The sequence below is a fragment of the Lithobates pipiens genome, unplaced genomic scaffold (assembly GCF_037356315.1).
Source record: "Lithobates pipiens isolate NorthernLeopardFrog02 unplaced genomic scaffold, aLitPip1_a1.2 Scaffold_19, whole genome shotgun sequence".
Taxonomy (NCBI): domain Eukaryota; kingdom Metazoa; phylum Chordata; class Amphibia; order Anura; family Ranidae; genus Lithobates; species Lithobates pipiens.
In genome coordinates, this window is record NW_027507764.1 from 58,244,417 (window position 1) to 58,271,731 (window position 27,315).

General features: G+C 45.8%; 1 protein-coding gene across 2 annotated transcripts in view; it reads left to right on the top strand.

Annotated features, from left to right (window-relative positions):
- The window catches only part of LOC143995991 (carboxypeptidase inhibitor SmCI-like), a 220,418-nt gene that overhangs the window by 180,974 nt on the left and 12,129 nt on the right, over positions 1 to 27,315 (top strand). Inside the window, exons 3-5 of one of the 2 annotated variants that reach the window (XM_077490782.1) lie at positions 10,197 to 10,382; positions 10,555 to 10,731; positions 26,522 to 26,683. In XM_077490782.1, coding sequence (XP_077346908.1) covers positions 10,197 to 10,382; positions 10,555 to 10,731; positions 26,522 to 26,683 — 525 coding nt within the window. Of the gene's footprint in view, positions 1 to 10,190; positions 10,383 to 10,554; positions 10,732 to 26,521; positions 26,684 to 27,315 lie in introns of both variants that reach the window. The other variant, XM_077490783.1, reaches the window with a different exon arrangement.

A 27,315-nucleotide genomic window follows, 5' to 3' on the forward strand; every position in this document is an offset into this window, starting at 1 on the left:
CATTGCGTCCTGTCATTGATCAAGCTGTGGAGGAGCAGGAGCGGGAAGATGAGGAAGTCGCAATGCTGGATGAATTCCCGGGGGGGGGGGGGGGCTACTCTATCTGAGACAAGTCAACAACAAGAGTCTGAAGAGAAGTCAGAGGAGGATGGTGCCGGGGCGGATGAGGAGGAGCAAGAAGAGCATGCTTTAAACCTTTCTGGGATCCCTGTTGTGCGTGGATGGGGAGAGGAGAAAGAAGAGGACGACATTATCCTGGATGATGAGCAGGAGCCAGGCCACCACACCGCTTCCACTTTAGTGCAAATGGGGGCCTTCATGCTCCAGTGTTTTAATAGGGACCCCGTATAAAAAGCATAAGGGTCAAGGACCAGTACTGGGTGGCAACGTACTTAGACCCCCGGTACAAACACAAAATGGCGGAAATGTTACCGCCGTCGCAGAGGGCTGTCAGAATGCAGCACTTCCAGGCCTTGCTTTGAGAAATGCTGCATTCTGCTTTTGCGTGCACTGGCAGAGGAGCAATTCCCACTCCCAGAGAAGGAGTTGCGGGTACCAATCCAACAGCGCCTGCAAGAAGAGGCCGGTTTGAAGATGTGTTGGTGACTTCGGATATGAGGTCATTCTTTCAGCCGACCCATCGACAGGTGTCATCCGGATCCAGCATCAGGGAACGCCTAGACCGTCAGGTGTCCGACTACATCGGGTTAACGGCCGATGTGGACGCTCTGAGGAGTGATGAACCCCTGGACTACTGGGTGGGCAGGCTTGACCTCTGGCCAGAGCTTGCCCAATTTGCAATCGAACTGTTGGCTTGCCCCTCATCCAGTGTCCTGTCCGAAAGGACGTTCAGCGCAGCAGGGGGGATCGTGACCGATAAGTGTACTCGCCTAGCTCACGACAGTGTTAACTACCTCACATTTCTAAAAATGAATGAGGCATGGATCTCGGAGGAATTCAACACATGTGACCAGTAGACCATGTATATGTCTATAAACAATTTTTTTAATCAAGCACACAGACCTTCTTTCTTCATTTGGCTCACTTCCTTGTCCAAAAAAAGCACACCGTACTATATGCCCGTACCCTCCTCTTTGAAGAGGTTGAGCGGTGTCATATTTCTACTGGGGCTGCTTATTATGAGGGGCTCCCACCATCCCTGTGCTGTGCTGACTTCCTCCTGGGGCTGTACCTCTGCTGTGCATATTTTGAGGTGCTCCCACCATCCCTGTGCTATGCTCATTATGAGGGGCTCCCACCATCCCTGTGCTAGGCTGACTTCCTCCTGGGGCTGCTTACGGTGCAGGTGTCAGTGCTGTATATCACGGTGCTGGTGTCATTGCTGTATGTCATGCTGCTGATGTCAGTGCTCTCTATCACGGTGCTGCTGTCAGTGCTATATATCACGGTGCAGGTGTCATTACTGTAGGTCACGCTGCTGGTGATCATCTCCTGCACCCTCTTCTTTGCCTACCCTGGTCCCTGACCTTCCCTCTCCTCCATTGCCTTCATGCGCTCCACAGTCCTGAATTCTCACAACAATTTCCCATATAAAAAAAGAATGCTTGTAGTTGTCGATCCCAGATTCACCTCATACATGTGTTATGTCATTGGCCATGTGGTGGGACTATGTTTGCACAGCTAATAATTATTTTGTGGCTGCAAATTTGACCTATAGGTTTGCGAAGTTCGCCTCCCATTGAAGTCAATGGGGCCCACCGCGAACGTTCCGGTTTGCGAACTATTGGCCGCGTTCGCGGTCCGCGTTCGCAAAACGTCCCGTCGGAAGTTCGTCCATCACGATTCTAGAATACACATTTCTTTTGTTGTGTAGGGTCTGTCTCTCCATCCCTCTCTCCCCCTCCCTCTGTCCCTCGTTCATCTCAGACACTAACCACGCCACCTTAGAGCCACTCCCACTATTTCGATGAAACCACACCCATTTTCACCAAGTGGGAGGGATCAAAAAAGGAAGGATGGGGTCTGGTGCCCTCCATCCTAAAACTTCACCAGCCGCCACTGATCCAAGTAGTACCAAGGAGTGTCCCAGTTGTAGGACGATGGAACTGTCCCATTTATCCCACCCAAGGGTCCTCCAAAGAGCCAGGAGAAAAAAACAAGACATGAAGTTACCGCCAGAGTCCAAAGTTCTGTCAACCAAAGTACTGCAGATGCAGTTACAAGCAAAGAACACTCTCAGCAGAGTAGCAATGTTGGGCACGCCCTTACCGTCCTTGTCCATTTTGGAGCTCCAGATGAAGTGAAACACCGCCCTGGGGATGACCTTGCAGGTGTTGACTCGGGGGCCAGGCCTGGGCAAGGTACTGCAACACAGGGAGCATCTTGCTCAGAGTACCAGTGTTTTACCTTCAACAGTGAGTTCTGAGGCTCCAAAGTCAAAAACTTCTAATGCATCTTGGCCAGTCTCTCCTCCCAGGAGTTCAGGGCTGCCAAGGCGGGAACCACTTTCCGAAGAGCATGACCTCTGACTTCCCGCAGTTGACCTTTGCCCCTGAAGCTTTGCCGAAGTCCTCATAGGTCTGGTCGAGCGCGTCGATGGAGCACCGAACACCGTCACGTTGTCAATGTAGAGTGAGCACTTGACCTCCCGTCTGTCCGGTCCTGGTGCGGTGATCCCTCTGATCTCTGGGTTTCCGTCTGCTGTATAGAGATCTTCGCCCGAGACATCAAACAAAAAGCAGAGGTGAGAGAAGGTAGCCTTTTCTGAACCCAGATGGAACTGGAAAGGGGTCAATTTTCCAACCGTTTACCAAGAACAAACTACAGATATCATTATACATTACATTCACATAAGAACAAAACATTTCCCCAAGACCAAACCTGCGCAGAGCTCTGTACATAAACTTATGGGAGACATGGTCAAAGGCCTTCTCCTTGTCAAAACTGACCAGGGCCGCATGCACCCGGGGGCCATGAATGTACTGGACCGTGTCTCGAACCAGCGCAAGGCTGTCTGCAATCCTTCTACCAGGAATGCCACAAATCTGATCCATGTGGATGATCTGTCCGATGACAGACTTCAGCCTGTTGGCTAACACCTTGGTGAGGATTTTGTAGTCCACATTCAGGAGAGAGATCAGGCGTCTGATCTCTCCCCTCTCCGTTTATACAAAATCGTGATCATCCCCCTCCCTCAGCAATGGAGGCATTCTGCCCTCCACCACCATTGTGTCTATGGCTTTCGGGGAGTAGAGGTTAGTGTAGTAGTCGCTGACCACTTGCATCACAGCCTTCTTCCCCTTCTGAAGTGTTCCGATCTTGTCACGCAGCTCTGAAAAGGGTGTGTGTTCCGAGTGAAGTTTCCTGAAAAATAAAGAATTACATTTCTCACCTTTCTCAAGATTCTCCACCTTGGCATGGAAGACCATGTGCCTGGATTCTTCCTCAAAGTGCCATTAAGGCTCTTCTTGGTGTCCTCCAGGTCCTGTCTAACATCCCAGCTGCAGTGGTGAAGGTCCTGCAGGGACTGCAACTGACGTTGCAGTCTCCTGAGTTCCCTCTTCCTGGCACACACTTGCTGGCGTCCCCTTGTCTGAAAGAAGCTGTGCAGCTTGACTTTCACAAACTCCCAACACTCACTTATCCTCCTGAAGAATATCTTTTCTTCCTTCCAGGTGGCATAGGCCTCTCTGAGTTCCCCCATCAGTTCCTCATATTCCAGCATTGTACTATTCAGCTTCCAGGAGCCGGGGGGGGGGGCATACACGTTGATGAGCCTAACTGACTCTTCCACCCACGAGCTGTCTATGACCAAAAGACGGCCACAGACTAGCTCATGGATAGAGTCAACTGTGAAGTGCCCACCCCTGACAAGAATGGCTACCCCTGTGGATTTACAATTGCCACCCCCAGACCAGTAGGAGGGACCAAGGGTTCCCTCCGGCACAGAGGGGGTGGGTAGGGGTGTGCCGGAGGCAGGGGCGGGGGGCGGGAGGGGACTTAACTGTGGACTTTCGAGGCTCCTTTGGCTTCTTTTTTGGTGGCTTCCTCTCGGTGTTGGAAGAGGATATGCCCTGGACCAGGGCTCCAGCATAGGTCCGGGTTCTCTGGGGCAGTCTTTGAAGACATGCTCTGCCAATCTGCAGAGGTTGTAGGCTTTGGGCCTCGGTCTCATGGCCTGCAACCTGACAGAACCTGCAAACAAGCTCTGTGCAATCCTTACCTTTGTATCTCTCATCCATATCTGGTGGTGATGGTGCAACTATGTATAGTAAAATAGTGTACCGGGAAGTCAAACATTCCGGTGGCCAGTATGACCCAGAAAGGGGAAGATGAGACTATGATAGTAGATGAAGGGGACCAAGTGTTCGTGCACAAAAGGAAACGCACACATATGGAAAGAAATAAAACACCCTGGGCAAGAGGCTTTAAGTTCAGAAGGTCAGTAAGGCTGCATAACCTCCTGAAGATAGCCATCAGTATATACGAAATGTTGCCAGGGCCTCCAGGTATTATGAAACCTCTCCTCATGGTTGTTCAAGGTAGCTGTGAGATCCTCCATGTCCCTAAGCTCCTAGACTTTAGAAAACTAGTCTTAGTCATGACTAAAACTAAAATGGCATTTTAGTCAAATTTTAGTCAGCTGAATTGTTTTCGTTTTAATCAAATAAAATAGTGTTAATTTAGTCAACAAAATGAACACTGGTTCACTTACTGTCCATGAGTTGTAAGCTCAAAGAGTGACATGAAGGTCTTTCTTTGACCGGCTTCTGTTCCCAGATGTTACCTGGAACAAGAGAGCATTATCAGTGGTGAACAATTATTTGCATATAAAATATAGTTTATATCACAGGACAGACTCATGGATTCCACTCATATCTTTTGCCATTGCCATTTCATATTCAGTAGTGTTTTTTCAGGATGTATCTGTGACTTGCCTCCAGAAATCAGTCCAAGCAGAAAAAAAAAAAAAAAAGATACCTGTGCTCAAATCCCAAAATCTTGTACATGTATTTGAACTATTAGGTGCTAAAGGGGTGTGACCACATATTAACACTACAAATTCTGGATGGACCCTCTGCACACTGCTACACCCTTCCCAGCAAACTATGCAGTAAAAAACAGGGATATTTTACCGTGCCTCATCCCACTGAGATTGTGTGCAAAAGCGAGTGCATACATGAGTGGCGCCCGCCATATGAAAATGTTGTTCAAACACCACATGTGAGGTGTCACCACCAGAGCAATAATTCTAGCCCTAGACCTACTTTGTAATTTAAAACATGCGACCTGTAGAATGTTTTAAATGTCGCCTCTGGAGATTTTTAAAGGTAAAAGTTTCTCGCCATTCCACAAACGGGCACGATTTTGAAGTGTGACATGATGAGTATTAATTTAAATCGGTGTAACATCATCTTTCAGAATATAAAAAAAAATTGGGTTAACTTTAATTCAAAAAACCAGAGTTAGACTTACCGGTAACTTTTTATAGGAGTCCTCCAGGACAGACTCCTCCCTCCGGGACAGGAAACAAGTCTACCTAATCAGATAAAAAGGGTGGTCCTCCAGGCTCTCCTCAGTTTTAATCCAAGTACCGCCGGAAGGCTCTGAAAGACACACACTAACAACAACATCAGTAAACATCCTCACCACCAGTCAATTTAAACAACCCCCGAGTGGGAAACCAGGCTGTCCTGGAAGACTCCTAGAAAAAGAGTTACTGGTAAGTCTAACTCCGGCTTTCTCCTATCATCTTCCAGGACAGCCTCTGAGATAAGCAAGGAACTTACTCTGTTAGACAGGTCCTCCAGGCAGAGGTCCCGCCCTCCCAGGTGCCTGATCCTTATCGGCAGCCAGGTCCACGCGGCAATGCTTTGCGAACGTGGAGTAGCTGGACCACGTCGCTGCTCTGCAGATCTCCTCCAGAGTGGCACCGCGCTTGCCTCCCTGCCAACCTGTATGCCCCCAAAACCGTCATCCTAATCTATCTGACTATGGTGGATTTAGATGCCTTAAGTCCTTTGCGTCCCCCCGCAAAATTCACCAAAGATTCCGACTTCCTGAAGTCTTTGCTAATTTTTAAATAAACTAAAAGGCTACGCCTAACAGAAACTCAACTGAGTCCTCCTTCCTCATCACCTTCTGAGGAGGAGTAAAATGTTGGAAGGATAATGTCTTAAATTCTATGAAAAGTAGAAGAAACCCTGAGGAGGAAACTAGGATCTGTTTTAAGCACAACCCTATCCTCCCAGAATCAACAAAAAAGGCTCTAATCGAGAGCGCCTGCAACTCACTCCCTCTTCGGGCTGAGGGAATTGCCATCAGGAAAGCTGTTCTTAAAAATACCCATTTAGCATCAGATCTCTCCAGAGGTTCAAAGGGACTCCTTGTAAGAGTACTAAATACCCAGGTTAAATCCCAGGAGGGAATCAGCATGGGATGATCCAAGCCCTGTTGGCTGCCATCCCAGCAATGTATGAGAACAGTCTGCAGCGGGCACTGATGAATCCTTGCCCAAGGGGCTGCTGGAAAACAGGATGTCATTAAGCCTATCACTCTCATATCTCTGACCTGGGCTCACTGATTAGTCTGAAGCCGTGCTATTGCCAGACCTACCTTCTCTATCTTCTCTGATGGGAGAAAGCCCTTCCCCTCTACAGAGGAGATTCTGTAACCCAGATACAGTACTTCCTGTTTAACTGGGACTTGTCCAGATTCATCAACCAACCAAGAGAACGCAGGAAGTGCTGCGCCCCCTGTAGATTCTACTCTAGCTGCTGGTAAGACCGGGCGACAAACAGAAGATTGTCCAAATAGGGGATCATTGTAATGACCCTGACCCGCAGCAGAGCTAGGGCTTCTGCCAGGACTTTTGTAAAAAATCCCGGGAGAGGAAGCTAGGCCAAGCGGAAGTGCCTAGAAATGGAAGAGGAGAATTTCCAAGTTCACCCCGACTGTCAGTCTGGGGAATTTCTGGAATTTCCGATGTAACGGTGCATGCAAATATGCGTCCCTGAGGTCGATTGTTGTCATAAAGCTATCGTAAAGATTGACTTCATCCTGAACCGCTTGTACCTGATGAACCTGTTCAGGGGCTTGAGATTGAAGATCAACCTGATGGTTTTCGAACTATGAACATGTGGGAAAATACCCTCAGGGCTTCTGCCTTCTCCCGGTCTCTGTGTAACTTGGTTACTAGGAAGGTATGTGGGGGAATGGCCTTGAACTCTAACTTGTAACCATTTTTTTATAATCTCTAATATAAAATGGACTTGAAGTTGCTTTGGTCCATTGTGGGAGGAAATCCACCAACCTTCCTCTCACTGAGACACCAGAGACACTGATGTTGAGGTGGTCTGAGGAGGATTGAATAGAAAACTGTACCGACTCCTCTCTGATCTCTAGGGTGTCATAGATCGCTTTTAACAAATTCTCCACCTCACCCAATGCCAATTTGTACCTGAACCCTCTGGAGCAATCTTCCTCTTCCTCAGAGTCCGACCCAGAGTCCACCTGAGAAGAGACCAGCGACCTGGGCTCCCTCTCCCTATCTTCCCTATGCTCCTGACTGGGCTCAGACGGAGGGAAAACTTCCCGCTCTAGATAAGGGCACAGAGGGACCCTGCATCCTATTCATCATTCCTCTAAATGATTTGAAGGTGGATGCAAACTTGTCTTTTACTGACAAAAAGGATCTTCTAACGCTCTGTCAGAGTCCTCAGATAAATTATTGACACATTTGGGGCAACCGGCTTCTCCCAACAGGACCCAAGCTTTGTCCCACAAACAGCACACTTTTTCCTTGTAGGCTATATCTGAGATCTGTCCCGTGCTTTACCTTGAAAGCAGAAGAAAGGACAGAAAACAAATCCTAAAAGCCTGTTCCCACCGTCACCACCACTGTGCTCAGGGGGAAGGAGAGACGTGCCCAGCCCTTCACCTGTGGTTCTCCACCCAGGGAATGGCCTCGGTCACAAGGACCTTACCCCCTCCCAGAGTAAGCCATAGTCTGCCCTCCCCACGCTTACCCGAGAGGTGCCAGTGCCAGAAGAACCGAAGTTGACTGCCTAAACTGCTGCAGTGCCCTCCATGGCTCTTTAATATTATCACAGCCTCTGCTAGATCTACACAGGCTCCGGATGCCCGACAAGTCACACACACTGTGCCTGGAGACTGGAACCTTTGTCTCCTGGCACCCTCTGATGATGCAGTCCCGTCTGAAGCTGCGTCACTTCCGTTTGTTGGAACGCGGAAGCCCCTCCTCGGACGCACGTACGTTCGTAACCATCCCCGGAGCAGACGTCCCGCATGCTTCGTGGACGCCATTCGTTCTTGGGCGCCGTACGTTCTTCCGATGAAGAACCACAACCGGACTGTGCGACAAAATGGAGGTAGGGGATCCCCTGCTCTTCAGAGGTCCAACTCTCCCCGAGCTTATAGGCAGCGGTGTACAAGCAGCCCTCTTCACTGCACTAGACAGAAGGGGCACTTTGGGCAGAGGAGAAGGTACTTCAGAGGCTCCCCCCAGGACAGTCCTGGAACATGGAGCTCCCCAGGTTCCTCACATGTTTCCTTCCCATCCGGCAGGAAACACAAAAACCTGAGGGCCTGGAGGACCACCCTTTTTATCTGACTGGGTAGACATGTTTCTTGTCCCAGAGGGAAGAGCCCTATATCTCAGAGGCTGTCCTGGAAGACGATAGGAGAAAACTGTATTTATTCCTAAAAAAAAAAAGTGTGCTTGTAAGAACGTTGCACAAATACAGTGTGACAGAAAGTATTCCAATGACCGTCATTTTATTCTCTAGGGTGTTATATATATATATATATATATATATTTTTTTTTTCTCTATATTATATATATATATATATAATATATAAAAAAAAAAAAAAAAAAAAAAAAAAAATATATATATATATATATATATATATATATATATATATATATATATATATATATATATATATATATATATATATATATATATATATATATATATATATATATATATATATATATATATATATATATATAAATGTTTTTAGGTTCTAAGTAATTTTCTAGCAAAAAAAAACAAAACCGATTTTAACTTGTAAACAAAAAATAGGCCCGGTCCTTAAGTGGTTAAACATGCATTCCAAAATATGTGAAGTAAATATCCCTGTTTTTCATTGCATAGTTTGCTGGGAAGGGTGTAGCAGTGTGCAGAGGGTCCATCCTAGGGTTGCCACCTGTCCAGGATTCACCCGGACAGTTCGGGTTTGGAGTCATGTGTCCGGGTTTCAGACTGTCTGCAACCCGGGCACATTATTTAGACTGGCCTATGGCTTCCCAGCAGGGTTGCTGGCTGCAGTTGTCTAAGCTGAGAGTGTCTGTTACTCTTTCACACTACCCAAAGCCAACACTAACAACACCCCCCCCCCCCCCCCCCCAACACATACAGATGGGAGAGGAGAGAGGGCTCGATCTGCACCCTCTTCCCCCCCCCACCCCTACCCCTCTTTGCCCACACTCCAATCCCTGGCACTGTGCCTCAGAAAAGGGAAATTTGGGCCAGAAATTTGAAGTCCAGCAGCCTCAGATCCAACTGTATGAGAGGTGCTGACTGTCAAGAGGTGAGTGAGCTCACCATCCATTCATCTGTGACGGAAGTCTCCCCCTTCACTGTCTTGCCTCTGAGTAAGTACACTAAGGCAAATCAGGGTTCTCAGAGCACCCCTTACATCAGAGTCCTCTCCGTACATCAGAGTTCTCAGAGTCCCCCCTTAGATCAGGGTTCCCAGAGCATCCCTTATATTAGAGTCCCCAGAGTTCTCCCTTACATCAGAGTCTGGAGAGTCCCCCCTTACAGTGAAAGGGAACTCTGCAAGTTCAGATGTAAAGGGGAAACCCTGTGGACTCTGATGTAAAGGGGAACTCTTGTTATTAACTTCATATGATTAGAAATGTTATTTAGTAGCAAAATAGATGTATAGTTTATACTATAAAAAAAAGATCGCTGTGCGCCGCTAAAGTGTTCGGGTTTGACTTGAAGAAAAGGTGGCAACCCTAGTCCATCCAGAATTTGTAGGCGTGCCAAACTGGTGTGCCCCCCCCCCCCAACACCCCAAAGAAGACTGCGAGACAAGTGTCTTCCATCCTCCATGAAACTTTTCAGTAATGTTCCAACAGTCGTCTATCACTAATCGTGTCCATTTTTATTTGATATTTAGGTTTTGTTTCTTTCCAGTTCCAGTTTGTGACCAGCCTCTAGACCCCGGTACATGTATCGTGCACACAGGTGGGCAAAATCGGATGCCCATCCCACGCTATTACTATAAGAAGGAGACGGGCACTTGCGAGCAATTTTTCACTGACATTTGTGGCGGAAATGAAAACAATTTTGCTACTCGGGAAGACTGCGAGACTTCGTGCAAACCAGGTATATTTTTTTCTGTTTGTCATTGTACGTCGCTCAATATTGATTCATTAATTATTCATTGGTTGTATATCCAGCCCAGCAGAAACTTGTTCTGTAAAGTTACAATAGTCATTCTGTTATGTCATCTTTTTTCTTTGCTATTCAATATTGAGGTATTCATTTCTGTTCTCAGATATACTTTGTGACCCTCCTCCATTCTTTCCATCTAATGAGAGCATTTCACCGTTTTATCAAAAATGGTATTATGATGAGTGGCTAAAATCGTGCATGAAATTCAACCAAAGAAAATGTAGAGGATTTGGAAAGCGTTTTTATACTAAGGAAAAGTGCGAACGCACCTGTAGATCAGGTATTTTTATTGTGTGTCATCATTGTATGTTACTCAGTATAAATTTATTTCAGCTCAGATTTTCTGTACACACTTCTTTTTCTAAAGTCCACCACATTGCAGCCTCTGGCACTATATTGGGATCACTGGAGCTCTGGGTAGTAGTGACCATATACATAGAGCAATGTTTTACTGGACATATAGGCAGCCACTGATCTCCTTCTGGAAATGCTAGATGCCTGGCTGTCTGTGGCTTTAGTATGGTCTAAGTGGCTGGATTTTCAGACATCATGAGAGCCAGGGCCGTCTTTAATATTGGTTTGACCCTCGACAAACAAAATTATTGGGCCCCCCTGCAATTTTGTTCTCGCATGACACAGGACCCCCTCCCCCATACTACCCCCATCATTACACAAGACCCCCTCCCCCATACTACCTTCATCATTACACAGGACCCCTTCTCCATACTACCTTCATCATTACACAGGACCCCCTCCCCCATACTACCCCCATCATTACACAGGAACCTTCCCCCATACTACCCCCATCATTACACAGGACCCCCTCCCCCATACTACCCCCATCATTACACAGGACCCCCTCCCCCATACTACCTTCATTACACAGGACCCCCTCCTCCATACTACCGAAATCATTACACAGGACCCCTTCCCCCATACTACCGAAATCATTACACAGGACCCCTCCCCCATACTACCCCATCATTACACAGGGCCCCCTCCTCCATACTACCCCATCATTACACAGGGCCCCCTCCCCCATACTACCCCATCATTACACAGGGCCCCTCCACCATACTACCCCCATCATTACACAGGGCCCCTCCCCCATACTACCCCCATCATTACACAGGGCCCCTCCCCCATCATTACACAGGATCCCCTTTCCCCATACTGCCCCATCATTACACAGAACCCCCTCCCCCATAATTACACAGGACCCCTCCACCATACTACTCCCATCATTACACAGGACCCCTCCCCCATACTACCCCCATCATTACACAGGACCCCTCCCTCATACTACCGAAATCATTACACAGGGCCCCTCCACCATACTACCCCATCATTACACAGGGCCCCTCCCCCATACTACCCCCATCATTACACAGGGCCCCTCCCCCATACTACCCCCATCATTACACAGGACCCCTCCCTCATACTACCGAAATCATTACACAGGACCCCTCCCCCATACTACCCCCATCATTACACAAGACCCCCTCCCCCATACTACCTTCATCATTACACAGGACCCCCTCCCCCATACTACCCCCATCATTACACAGGAACCTTCCCCCATACTACCCCCATCATTACACAGGACCCCCTCCCCCATACTACCTTCATTACACAGGACCCCCTCCTCCATACTACCGAAATCATTACACAGGACCCCTCCCTCATACTACCGAAATCATTACACAGGACCCCCTACCCCATACTGCCTCATCATTACACAGGATCCCTCCTCCATACTACCTCATCATTACACAGGGCCCCTCCACCATACTACCCCATCATTACACAGGGCCCCCTCCCCCATACTACCCCATCATTACACAGGGCCCCTCCACCATACTACCCCCATCATTACACAGGGCCCCTCCCCCATACTACCCCCATCATTACACAGGGCCCCTCCCCCATCATTACACAGGATCCCCTTTCCCCATACTGCCCCATCATTACACAGAACCCCTTACCTCATTACACAGGACCCCCTCCCCCATAATTACACAGGACCCCTCCACCATACTACTCCCATCATTACACAGGACCCCTCCCCCATACTACCCCCATCATTACACAGGACCCCTCCCTCATACTACCGAAATCATTACACAGGGCCCCTCCCCCATACTACCCCCATCATTACACAGGGCCCCTCCCCCATACTACCCCCATCATTACACAGGGCCCCTTCCCCATACTACCCCCATCATTACACAGGACCCCTCCCTCATACTACCGAAATCATTACACAGGGCCCCTCCACCATACTACCCCATCATTACACAGGGCCCCTCCCCCATACTACCCCCATCATTACACAGGGCCCCTCCCCCATACTACCCCCATCATTACACAGGGCCCCTCCCCCATACTACCCCCATCATTACACAGGACCCCCTCCCCCATACTACCCCCATCATTACACAGGACCCCCTCCCCCATAATTACACAGGACCCCTCCACCATACTACTCCCATCATTACACAGGACCCCTCCCCCATACTACCCCTATCATTACACAGGACCCCTCCCTCATACTACCGAAATCATTACACAGGGCCCCTCCACCATACTACCCCATCATTACACAGGGCCCCTCCCCCATACTACCCCCATCATTACACAGGGCCCCTCCCCCATACTACCCCCATCATTACACAGGACCCCTCCCTCATACTACCGAAATCATTACACAGGGCCCCTCCACCATACTACCCCATCATTACACAGGGCCCCTCCCCCATACTACCCCCATCATTACACAGGGCCCCTCCCCCATACTACCCCCATCATTACACAGGGCCCCTCCCCCATACTACCCCCATCATTACACAGGACCCCCTCCCCCATACTACCCCCATCATTACACAGGACCCCCTCCCCCATACTACCCCCATCATTACACAGGACCCCTCCTCCATACTACCTTCATCATTACACAGGACCCCTCCTCCATACTACCCCCATCATTACACAGGAACCTTCCCCCATACTACCCCCATCATTACACAGGACCCCCCTCCCCCATACTACCCTCATTACACAGGACCCCCTCCCCCATACTACCTTCATTACACAGGACCCCCTCTTCCATACTACCCCCATCATTACACAGGACCCCTCCCTCATACTACCGAAATCATTACACAGGACCCCCTACCCCATACTGCCTCATCATTACACAGGATCCCTCCTCCATACTACCCCATCATTACACAGGGCCCCTCCACCATACTACCCCATCATTACACAGGGCCCCTCCACCATACTACCCCCATCATTACACAATGCCCCCTCCCCCATAATTACACAGGACCCCATACTACCCCCATCATTACACAGGATCCCCTTTCCCCATACTGCCCCATCATTACACAGAACCCCTTACCTCATTACACAGGACCCCCTCCCCCATACTACCCCCATCATTACACAGGACCCCTCCCTCATACTACCGAAATCATTACACAGGGCCCCACCCCCATACTACCCCATCATTACACAGGACCCCCTCCCCCCATAATTACACAGGACCCCATACTACCCCCATCATTACACAGAACCCCTTCCCTCATTACACAGGACCCCCTCCCTCATACCTCCCCCATCATTACACAGGACCCCATCCCCCATACCTCCCCCATCATTACACAGGACCCCATCATTACACAGGACCCCATCCCCCCCCCCCATCATTACACAGGACCCCCTCCCCCATCCCACCCCCCTATCATTACACAGGACCCCGTCCCCCATCCCACCCCCTATCATTACACAGGACCCCGTCCCCCATCCCACCCCCTATCATTACACAGGACCCCCTCCCCCATTCTACCATCATCATTACACAGGACCCCCTCCCCCATTCTACCATTATCATTACACAGGACCCCCTCCCCCATTCTACCATTATCATTACACAGGACCCCCTCCCCCATTCTACCATTATCATTACACAGGACCCCCTCCCCCATTCTACCATTATCATTACACAGGATCCCCTCCCCCATTCTACCATTATCATTACACAGGACCCCCTTACCACCCCCATCACTACACAGGACCTCCTCCCCATACCACTCCCATCATTACACAGGACCCCATCCCCCATATTACCACCCCCATCATTACTAAGGACCCCATATTACCACCCCCATCATTACACATGACCCCATACCACCACCATCACACAGGACCCCCTCCCCCATACTACCCCCATCATTACACATGATCCCCACCCCCATCATTACACAGGGCCACCTCTCCCATATTACCTTCATCATTACACAGGACCCCCTCCCATTATTACACAGGACCCCTCCCCCATTGTTACACAGGACCCCTCCCCCATTGTTACACAGGACCCCATCCCCCATACCACCCCCATCATTACACGGGACCCCATCCCCCATACCACCCCCATCATTACACGGGACCCCATCCCCCATACCACCCCCATCATTACACGGGACCCCATCCCACCCCCCATCATTACACGGGACCCCATCCCCCATACCACCCCCCATCATTACACGGGACCCCATCCCCCATACCACCCCCCCATCATTACACGGGACCCCATACCACCCCCATCATTACACGGGACCCCATCCCCCATACCACCCCCATCATTACTAAGGACCCCTTCCCCCATAATTACTAAGGACCCCATATTTCCACCATCATTACACAGGACCCCCTCCCCCATACTACCACCATCATTACACAGGATCCCCTCCCCCATACTACTCCCATCAAGTGGCCGCACTTGACGGGGCTCAAGTGGCCGCACTTGACGGGGCTCAAGTGGCCGCACTTGACGGGGCTCAAGTGGCCGCACTTGACGGGGCTCAAGTGGCCGCACTTGACGGGGCTCAAGTGGCCGCACTTGACGAGAGGGGGTTTCAGTATTTTTCAGTTTGTATGGGCCACCCCAAAAACTTTGAGCACCAGCCACCACTACGGGGGAGTACTATATTTTATAGTCACACTATTTTGCTGCCACTTTGTTGCTGCAACTTGGCCCCAACGTCTGGGAATGCCTGTGTAATATTGCAGTCACACCAAAGTAGTACAGGGAGTACTTTAAATTTGTTGCAACTTGAAGTAGCACAGATATGAATGGTTATCATTGAGAATCATGGGGTACAACTTGTCATGCAACTCGGAGGTCCAAATTTGCTGGAAAAGTCATCCAAGTGTGAAACAAATCATATATATATATATCTTAATAGAAAGGAGCTCTCATTTATATTTGCATAATCCTTACTGATTTACATCAGCAGAACAAATGCAGGAAGTGTGCACATGGGATGGAAGCAAATGTGTGGCGATGCCATACAAATCAATGAATCCCACCCACACCAAATCTAACTACCACATCCACCCCCACATTGCGTGAGCACAAGTACAGATCCACACTTACCCGGCAAATCAGCAGCACCTAATCTTTGCTAAAGAGGGACCTGGCCATGTCTATCTAGAGCAGGGATATGCAATTAGTGGACCTCCAGCTGTTGCAAAACTACAAGTCCCATCATGCCTCTGGGTGCCATGCTTGTGGCTGTCAGTCTTGCTATGCCTCATGGGACTTTTAGTTCTGCAACAGCTGGAGGTCCGCTAATTGCATATCCCTGACCTAGAGGGAGATCTTGACCAGCACAAGAACTTCCGGGTGATTACAATGACTCATTTCCGGGTCAGAAGGTGAGAACGTGCTCTTTTGATAGCAGCTGCGAATATTTGATTGCAACCACAATTAGAATTTTTTATTTACATTTTTTTTGCAGATATGCAAATCTGTATTTCTATATATAATGATATTTGCAGGAAAACTTAAGGGAGTTTGATAAGAAATGATGTCCCTGGGATTGCAGCTGAACTCACGCAATTTAATTCCAGCATGTCAGTCCCGACTGCGGGGGGAATTTCAGAGACATCTGTGGGGTTTGCCATTCCCGGCAATTGCTGCCAATTTGACATGTCAAATCGCAGCAATGTGAACCAGGGCTGACGCAAACACTGCCAATCACAAGCTGAATTCATTACCTGCAATTCTCCACAGCTGTTATATATAAAGACTCCATCTAAACACCTTTATCATTTACTTGTAGGTGTGCTGAAAAATTAGGCTTTTTGGTGCACAATTATATCTTTCTATGGAATAGATATTGCACTTCCCCAAAACCACCAACCCCAGAACTAATTAAAGAAAGAAAAGAGAACAAGCTCAATAATGGACCCTGCTTATAGGAGCTTGCAATCTAAAATGTGGCTAAAACTTAGAGTGGACACAGCTTTACTGTCAGTGTATAACTGACAACACATTTCATAGTACAATTACTCACCCACAACTACTCATCCACTAACCCACGTCACATTTTTATCTGCAAGATTATAAAAGCATTACAAAGCATTCCAACATATTAAAAAAATTATTCAAACTATAACAACCACGACCACCCCACATTTAACAGACATACATGGGTGACCATGTTCTGCTGGAAGCTGCATTTCTGTGTACACGATTAAGCAATGAGGTCAAAGAGTAGAAAGTCAGCAGATGCTAACAAACCATGAATTCATGGTCAGACAGGAATACACATTGACAGCATGGCCACATAAACCCACCTTTGATGGCCAAAATGCATACGATTTTCAGAAAGCAAACAGCCCTAGTTGGACATTTATCATTATGCACAATATCACTTCTTTACACACAGCAAAATACCTGACCTCTTCTCAGGCCAAACCAGCATCCTTTATATACGGTAGGTTGTATTGTTAGCACACTGACACACGCCCAATAGAAGTACACGCCCACCAGTATCTTTCAATCTGTCTCTTCATGTATGTCTAAAGTGATTGCACCTTATGGGCAGGAACACAATACTATTTGCAACTGTGTTAGCCCTTGGCTATGTGCATCAAATCTCCAACTACAGGCCAAAGATCAAAGTCCATTTGCATGCACATAAACAAAGCAACATTTTTCCAAGCATATGTACCCGTGTAAACCCTACAATTTTAAATGTCCAAGTCCCTGGGCATGATTAGTGCTAACAAATATTAACATCAGTCCCTGGCTGCAATGAGCTTCCAATCTAAAGGGAAACCCACACAGGGAGAACATATAAACTTCAACACAAGCATTAGCCTGTTGGGGATTTGAACCAGAAACCCCAGTGATGCTAGATGGAAATTCTACACACTTAGCCAGTGGGCAGCCTCACACATGTAACCTGCATCTCTGTGGTGTGAACCAGCCCTAAGTCCATAGCCATGCTCAGTGTCACAAGAAATATGAAATATATTGTCCTAAGTATTGGGACCCCTGCCTTTAAATGCACATGAACTGTAATGGCATCCCAGTCTTAGACCCCATACACACTATTCGATTTTCTGCTGATTTTTGTCTTCAGATTCACAAAAAAACATATAACATGAGGGAAAACCTTAAAGGCCCATAAATACGATCGGACTTTCCAACGGGAAATTTTGGATGTCATGCTGTTGGCGTACAATCCGACCGCGTGTATGCTCCATCGGACAATTGTTGTCGAACTTTCCGCCAACAAATGTTGGCTAGCATATTTTAAAATGTTCCACCAACAAATGTGTGTTGTTGGAATTTCTGATCGTGTGTACACAAGTCAGTCGGACAAAAGTCCAAAGTACAAACATGATCCATGGCTCTGCTCGGAAGCAGAAGTGGTCAGTCTTGTAAACTAGCATTCGTAATGGAAATTATGAAATCTGGAAATGCAGCGCACAATTCTCTCCTTCTTTAATGGGATAATAATGAAGCTGCTTTGCACTGATGGAGTTATTGCAAACAAATTTTCAAAGGCTTTTTTTTTTTTTTCTAGTGATATCAAGAATAATATTATTATTATTTTTTTTCATTTGTTAAAGTTACCACAACACCATTATCCTGTAGTATTTAAGAACAAAGATACAACTATGTTGGTGTCCCTTGTCAATTTTACATTGTATTTTATTAAATGTAACTGCCGACTCCCAAACTGTCATTTGAAATAAAACACATAGCCAAGTATTATTCTACACAATTTTATTATTGTGCATTAAAAAAAAGAAAAAAAAATAGACATGCTATCTGCCAACAGAATTTAACCAAAAAGTGCATTCTATGCATCCAAAATTTAGAAAATATACCAAATCAAATCATTATTCAACCAAAAAAAAATGTCAAAGCAATAACTCCATGGCCAATAATAAATAACACGTTATATCCTCCTTTTCCGCAACATGTCTGGTTGATGAACGGCCATTCAGAAACAAACTGAAAAGCACGAAATGAAAAGTGCTAAAAGAAAAGCACAAATCAACACTCACCAAACTTCTACTAACAGGAAATTAGCAGAAGGAGCCCAAAGGGTGGCGATAAAGAGCTGGAAAAAACACGTAGTATGTCTAGTACGTCACCACATACATAATTGTTGGCCAACATTTGTGTGACCTTGTGTATGCAAGACAAGTTGGAGCCAACGCCCTTTGGACAAAATTTCACGGTTTTGTTGGCGAAAAGTCCAATCATGTGTATAAGAGTTTCAATTTGTTGGCAATCAGGCAGGCCCTCGCACTACATGGTTTTGGTAAATATGAAGACAAAAATATGCAGAAAATCTAATAGTGTGTATGTGGCCTTATGGTTCAATATTGATTTAGCCCACCCCTTGCAGCTATAACAGCTTCAACTCTTCTGGGAAGGCTGTCCACAAGGTTTAGGAGTTTGTCTATGAGAGTTTTTGACCACTCTTCCAGAAGTACATTTATGAGGTCAGGCACTGATGTTGGATAAGAAGGCCTGGCTCATAGTCTCCACTCTAATTCATCCCCAAGGTGCTCTGTTGTGTTGAGGTCAGGACTCTGTGCAGGCCAATCAATTTCCTCCATCCCAAACTCGCTCATCCATGTCTTTATGGACCTTGCTTTATGCACTGTTCCAAATAATTTGGTGGAGGGGGGATTATGATGTGGGGTTGTTTTTCAGGGGTTGTTTTTGGCATCTTAGTTACAGTGAAGAGAACTCTTAAGGTGTCAGCATACCAAGATTGTTTGGACATTTTCATGCTCCCAACTTTGTGGGAACAGTTTGGGGATGGGCCCTTCCTATTTCAACATGACTGCGCACCAGTGCACAAAGCAAGGTTCATAAAGAAATGGATGAGGGAGTTTGGGGTGGAGGAACTTGACTGTTCTGCACAGAGTCCTATTCATAACCCAATAGCACACCTTTTGGCTGAATTAGAGCAGAGACTGTGAGCCAGGCCTTCTCATCCAACATCAGTGCCTGGCCTCACAAATATGTTTCTGGAAGAATGGTCAAACATTCCCATAGACACACTAAACCTTGTGGACAACCTTCCCAGAAGCTGTTCTAGCTGCAAAGGGTGGGCCAAAGCAATTTTTACCCAGGGCTAAGACTAGGCTTCCATTAAAGTTCATGTGTGTGTAAAGGCAGGTGTCCCAATACTTTTGGTTAGATAGTGTATCCGGAAAGATTTACAATGGTGGTGGAACCCTCCTACACATAAATACTACATTTAGACATCATTTATAATTTTAGGACCTGAGTCAGAAGTTATGTTAAAAAAAACATAGGGAGATGAGACAACTTCTCTACATGAAGTGGAATGTTTGGGATTCAAACCCAGACCCTCAGGGATGCCAAGCAGAAGTTCTAACCTGTAAGCCGTGGAGCTGCCACATGTGGAACCCTCCTACACATAAAAACACATACTGCATTTCTTTGGACATATAGGTGGTGGAATTACATTACTCAAGAGTTATTCTTCTTGATTTTTTTATGTGATCTTTGGTGGTTCTTGGTGTGTGAGTGTAGAATAATGATGTTATCCTCTAATTTTTGGGAATTACATTTGGATTTCTGATGTTGGTACACATATCACATTTTTTGGGCTCAAATTATGATTATTTGGAAATATTAAACACCCCAAATTGAGACTCATTTTAAATTTGCATCAGCAATGGTATTGTTTGTGTATATGGTATCATGTGGTTTGTAAAGAAACCTGTGTGAGTTTGGGTAAAGATTTTTGTGAGATGGACAGCAACAAGTGAAAGTGTCAGAGAACAATATATTTAAAAAAAAAAAACATGAAAACATTACACATTCTGGCATTCTTAAAAACAAAATAGATGAAAAAGAAGCAACATTGCTGCAAAGACAATTTCTTTGAGAGAAAGATACATTTCAATTTAACATGAAAAATATTTATTCGGGGAAGTTACAATTGTACCATTAGAATCAATGGCTGAAACTTGCATTGGGCTACATAACTCTCATTTGCACTCCCAAAAAACACTTTTTAACCCAGTGCTCATTGTGGTATTTACTATAACTCCTGATAAAAAAAAAGCCATGGGAGTTAAAATGAGAGTAGTTCGCCTTCTGAGCATGCTCAGTTATACTGGCACCTAGCTGTAAAGAGACAGGGAATTTTTTTGCACCAGCGCTATAGTGAATACTGTTTTAGCGCTAATTCACGAATTCATGGTAATTAGAGCTAATTAGTGCACTGCGCTATAGTAAATTACCCCCTTAGTGTCAGATTTATCCGCCACAATCTCACAGTCCTGCTAAAAATGCTGATCACCATTATTATTAGTAAAAACAATCAAGTAAAAATTCCATAAATCGATCACATAGTTTGTAAACACTATAACTTTTGTGCAAACCCATCAATATACGCTTATTGGAATTTTTTTTTTACCAAAAACATGTAGCACAATATATATTGGCCTAAATTGATGAAGAAATTAGTTTATTTCCATTTTTTATTGGCTATGTATTATAGCAGAAAGCAAAAAGTATTGCTTTCTTTTACAAAATTGTTGGCTTTTTTTGTTTATAGCGCAAAAAAAAGGGATGATCAAATACCCCCCTAAAAAGGTCTACTTGTGGGAAAAAGGACATCAATTTTATTTGGGTACAGCATCACACATCTGTGCAATTGACAGTTAAAGGAACGCAGTGCAGTATCGCAAATAATGGCCTGGTCAGGAAGGGGGTAAATCTGAAGTGTTTTAACTTTAATGTGCCATTATTATATAGCATAATAAATAAAAAGAGCGAAAAACTCTGGGAACCTTATGTAGTAATTACTGGGTGGTGCCGCCCAGAATACGGGCAGGGTGTGTTAACACAGCATATTAGCATCTGAACAAAAAAACTAAAATTGTGTACACCCAAAAGGCTACCTCCTCAAGTTTATTAAGCATATAAAAAATATATATAAAAACAGCACAGGATCAGAACACAAAAAATGTCCCAGTCCTAACACAACCCACCCTCCCCTTTGAAAACTATGACCCCCCAACTCCCTAGTTCCCCAACCCCCTAAACCTATAGACCAACTTGCCGGGACCTCCCCCAAGGAGCTGACAATGTGCGGCTGTACCGCTGACCCCTCACAATGACAAAAAAATCCCCTGGTGACTATACCTGCAAAAATTGTGTGTATTGTACGTTGAGGACTCAATCATCCACACAGGAACCTGAATGGAGAGCACTACACCTTTAAGACCGCTATGGACAAAGGCAGTGCAATCTATCAAAGAGGTAAACCCGGGTTACGAATACAAAATCTCATGGATAAATTAGAGTCCCGCTGATTAGTCATATAATCAAACACAATAAGTCCATTTCCAATCCTGAATCTCAGGTAAAGATAAGGGCCTGTAGGACCTGATCACAAAGGTGGGTGGTGCTGAGAGGTAATGTCCAGCAATTTGCTAAAGGTGTGTGTATAATTGAACACCACATAAGGGGATGACAGATCTATCCCATGCTTGCTCCACTTACTTAGATTATAAATAAGGCAGTAACATCTATGCTTAAAAAGGAAGTAAACCCTAATGGGTTTACTTCCTCTTTGATTCCCTGCAAAGGTAAAGCATAATGGACTACTATGCATCGCATAGTAGTCCATTATGTGTCACTTACCTGACACAGGAGCCAGCAAAGTCACTGCTATCCCCTGTAGTCCGGAGACTCCATCTTCTTGGTGGGTCTCGCTGCTCAGGCGCTGTCATTCGTCGGAGCCGCGATGACGTCACTCCCGCACATGTGCACGGGAGCCGCCACTCGCGGCATATCGCCGTTAACTGTGGCTCGCTCAGTGCGCCTGCGCACCGCTGTCTATGGCGCATGCGCCATAGACAGCGGTACCTGTCTTTCGGCAAATATCTCCTAAACCGTATAGGTCTAGGAGATATTTCTTGGACCTACAGGTAAGCCTTAATCTAGGCTTACCTGTAGGTCGAAGTGGTTTGTAAGGGTTTACAACCACTTTAAGTCACCACTTGCACATTACTTCAAAGAACATGAGCTATAACAAATCTGGAAGCACAATAGATATCCGGTCTGGCCAGTAATAAAACACTGTGTCCCTTGGTCTCTGGTTACCTCATGAATACTACCGATATGATCGATCTCTCTGTGTGTGGGGTACTCACTGTCCTGTATTCTTCCAGCAGCTCTTATGAGATGTTCATGTAGTCCGTGGTCCTTGATGAAGGTAGCCAGAAGGCTTTACAGCCAATTCATTCAGCAGACAGGTGCAGTGGAAATCCTCGCAGGTGTCCTGTGTGGGTAATGCGGGTGTTGGATATCCCCAGCAAAGGGTTCAGACCGCTAGCATCCCTTGTAGTAAAACAGAGTGTGTCCAATAAAACACATCGCAGATGCAGGGCAGCAGGCTGTGATAAAGAAGGTAGTCCTGTATCACTGAAACACCAAAAGCCTCTAATAAGTCCATCAAGAGAACAAAGTCAATTAGGCAGGCAATAAAGGCAATACAGGGTGCAGTACATCAGGGGGTGAGGGGTTCTGCTCCTATATGGATCTACATGTTGCACAGTGTCAGCTCCTAAGAATAGGGAGAGAGATGGGACTGTGTGTGAAAAAGTTTGGTCCGTCTGACCCAAATAATGAGAAAGTAGAAAAAACACCTGGTACCAAAGGTACAGTGAGAGACCCCTTAGGGTTGTTAATAGACACACCAAACCAAGAGGTAAAAAGGTATACATTGTATTACAAATTAACAATGATATACATGTAAGAACAAAGCATGTGAAGCAATGAAACACAGTGTATATAACACATTAACCACTTCAGCCCTGGAAGAATTTACCCCCTTCCTGACCAGAGCACTTTTTGCTATTCGGCACTACGTCGCTTTAACTGAAAATTGCGCAGCCATGCGATGTGGCTCCCAAACAAAATTGACATCCTTTTTTTCCCACCAATAGAGCTTTCTTTTGGTGGTATTTGATCACCCCTGCGGTTTTTATTTTTAAGCTATAAACAAAAAGAGTGACAATTTTGAAAAAAAATGCATTATTTTTTACTTTTTGCTATAATAAATATCCCCCACAAATATATATATAAAAAATTTCCTCAGTTTAGGCCGATATGTATTCTTCAAACAAATTATTGGTAAAAAAAAATGCAATAAGCGATTGATTGGCTTGCGCAAAAGTTATGGCCTTTACAAAATAGGGGATAGTTTATGGCATTTTTATTAATATATGTATATTTTTTAAATGGCAGCGATCAGCGATTTTTATTGTAACTTCGACATTATGGCGGACACATCGGACATTTTTGACACATTTTTGAGACCATTGTCATTTATACAGCAATCGGTGCTATACAAATGCATTGATTCCTGTGTAAATGACACTGGCAGTGTAGAGGTTAAGTGTGTCCTGGGGCGTGTTGCTACAGTGGGGGACGTGGCTGTGTTTTACAGATCAATGATCTCTGCTCCAATCACAGGGAGCAGAGATCAGTGTCACTGTAAGGCCGCGTACATACGGGCGGACTGTCTGCCCAACTAAGTTCGTCAGACAATCCGACAGACAGTCCGTTCAAAATTTGCATGAACGGACTTGACCACACACGATGAGCAGACAGTCCGCTGAAAACGTGCGCGATGACGTCTACAGCACGTACGACGGGACTAGAAAAACGACGTCCTATACACTGCAATGCAACCTTCGGCCGTGTAAATCCTTTCTGAGCATGCTCCATACTTAGTCCGTCCAACTTGCCTACACACAAGCGGACTGTCCGCTGAAACCAAGTTTGGACGGACAAAATTAAGTTTGAACGGACTGTCTTACGGAAATTCCGTAAGACTTTGTTCGTCAGACTGTCCGCTGAAAAAGTCCGCTGAAGCCCACACACGAGCGGATTGTTCGCTGAAACACTGTTCAGCGGACTAAGTTGGGCAGACAGTCCGCCTGTGTGTACGCGGCCTTAGGCAGAACAGGGAGATGCTTGTTTACTTTAGCATCTTCCTATTCCTCCTCTCCGTCAGGCGATCGCGGGTATCCCCACGGTGATCAAGTCCACGGGCTCCCAGGTGCCCCCGCCACCTCTTAAAGGGCAATGTACAGGTAAGTGATTTTGCCTGTACGTGCCCTTCTGCTGACGTATAATGGCGTTAGGCAGTCGAAAAGCGGTTAAATGTTATGGACTAGAGGTCCTTCTTCAGAGGTTTTTGTTATTAATTCAGATGGGTATACATTTTCTACAAGAGAGTATACAAGGAAATGATACATTAATGAAAAGTAGTAATAATCCATAATATTTCAACTAAACAACAGACTATGCAGTACATTGACATGACATGTGATAAACATGGACTGATTTACTTACATGGTAACCAATTCACATTAAGCATATGTCTGAAGGGAATGACTTGATTAAAGGTACTCTTAGATCCTGGGGGCTTGTATCTCCCAAGTCCATCAAGCAACCGAGCCGAAAAAGGAACCAACCTTACAGTACTTCACTGCGAGGACTCAAATTAGTGGAGCAAAAGACAACCACCACTAATACTGAACCGATATCACTGTAAATTGCCTAAGGAAATTATATTAAAATCAAATGCTGTTAAGATATGCCCATAAAAATCAAAACTGGAGCGGTCAATTGCCCCTGCATCCAGAAAAAATATGGATTTGGGGCAATATGTGCTAATAACAGTTAGATTGAATAAACCAACCTGGAAGATGAGATGTCCTGCCTTTTGACCAGGCGCTCCTTCAGCATCTAAAAAGAGGTAGAGGAGACGGCATAAAAGCAGGAGTGTCAACTTCATCGGGGAGGTCCCAGTGAGTTGGTTTAGGGGTTAGGGGAATTAGTGGGTTGGGGGGGGGGTTCTGTAGTTTTGAAGGGGGAGGCGGGTTGTGTTAGGACTGGTATTCTTTTTTTTGTGTTCTGATCCTGTGCTGTTTTTATATATACATTTGTATATGCTTAATAAACTTGAGGAGGTAGCCTTTTGGGTGTACACAAATCATTATTTTTTTTGTTCTGATGCCATTATTATATAGCTCTGGATGGAATTGTGTTGCCGATTTAGAAATGGTCATTTCATTTTGCTGTCAGTTTTCGATTTAGTTTTAGTCATAGTCTTATGACTAAAATGCCATTTTAGTTTTAGTTGTATTTTAGTCATCTGCATTTTAGTTTGTCGTATTTTAGTTGACTAAAATAAAACGAATTTAGTAGAAGAAAATATTTTAGTTGACAAAATGAACACTGGTTCGGTTACTGTCTATGTGTTGGAAGCTCAAAGAGAGACAGGCCAAGTCTTTCTTTGACCGGCTTCTGTTCCCAGATGTTACCTGGAACAAGAGAGCATTATCAGTGGTGAACACTTATTTGCATATAAAAATGAGTTCATATCACAGGACAGACTCATGGATTCCACTCTTTATCTCTTATTCCATTGCCTGTGACTTGCCTCCAAAAATCAGTCCATGTAAGGTGTATGTAGAATGGTATTACTATGATAAGGAGATGGGTATTGGCAGATATTTAGCTATGAGGGTTGTCAAGTAAAAATGAAAACCATTTTCTTACCAAAGAAGACTGCGAGACAAGAGTCTTCCATCCTCCATGAAACTTTTCAGTAAGGTTCTAGCAGTTGTCTTTATCACCAATTATCTCTTCCATTGATTTTTGATATTTAGGTGTTGTTTCTTTCCATTTCTAGACTGTGACCAGCTTCTAAATCCCGATCCATATAAGGCACACATAGAGCGCTATTACTATGATAAGAAAACACGCACTTGCAAGTCTTTCATGTATGGCAATTGTGGCGGAAACGATAACAATTTTGCTACGAAGGAAAAATGCGAGGCTCAGTGCAAACCAGGTATGTTTTCCTTTTCTGTTTTTATACGTTGCTCAATATTGATTTGTTTGTTATTCATTAGTGAAGCGTCGCTGATAGGGGCGCGCTCGGTACAATAGGGCTGGTTGTACTGCCCTATCAGCTACGCATTTGGGCCCGGACATCAATACAGTTCGTTACTGCATTTAAAAAAAAAAATTCTAAACTCTTCCCCTGCTTCTACTTGCTTACGGGGGGGGGGGGGGGGAGGGAATATGATTTTCCTGGGACCCATCGGGTCAACGGAGGGGCCCAGGAGGGGAGCGCAGCAGAGGGTCTATTTCTTTATTTTCGGGGCGCATGCCACCCCACTATTCTATTAGTCCCAGCTGGCGGAGTGATACTGTGATTCTCAGTTCGGCTCCCAGGTGCAGTCCTGAAGACAAGGAAGAGCAGGAGGACAGCATGGCTGCAATGGACACAGTGGAGGTTATTTACTAAAGGAAAATCCACTTTGCACTGCAAGTGCACTTGGAAGTAAAGTCACTGTAGATCCGAGGTGGACATGCAAGGAAAATAAAAAACAGCATTTTAGCTTGCACATGATTGGATGATAAAATCAGCAGAGCTTCCACTCCCTTCAGATCTACCCCTTAGATTTAGGGTGACTGCAC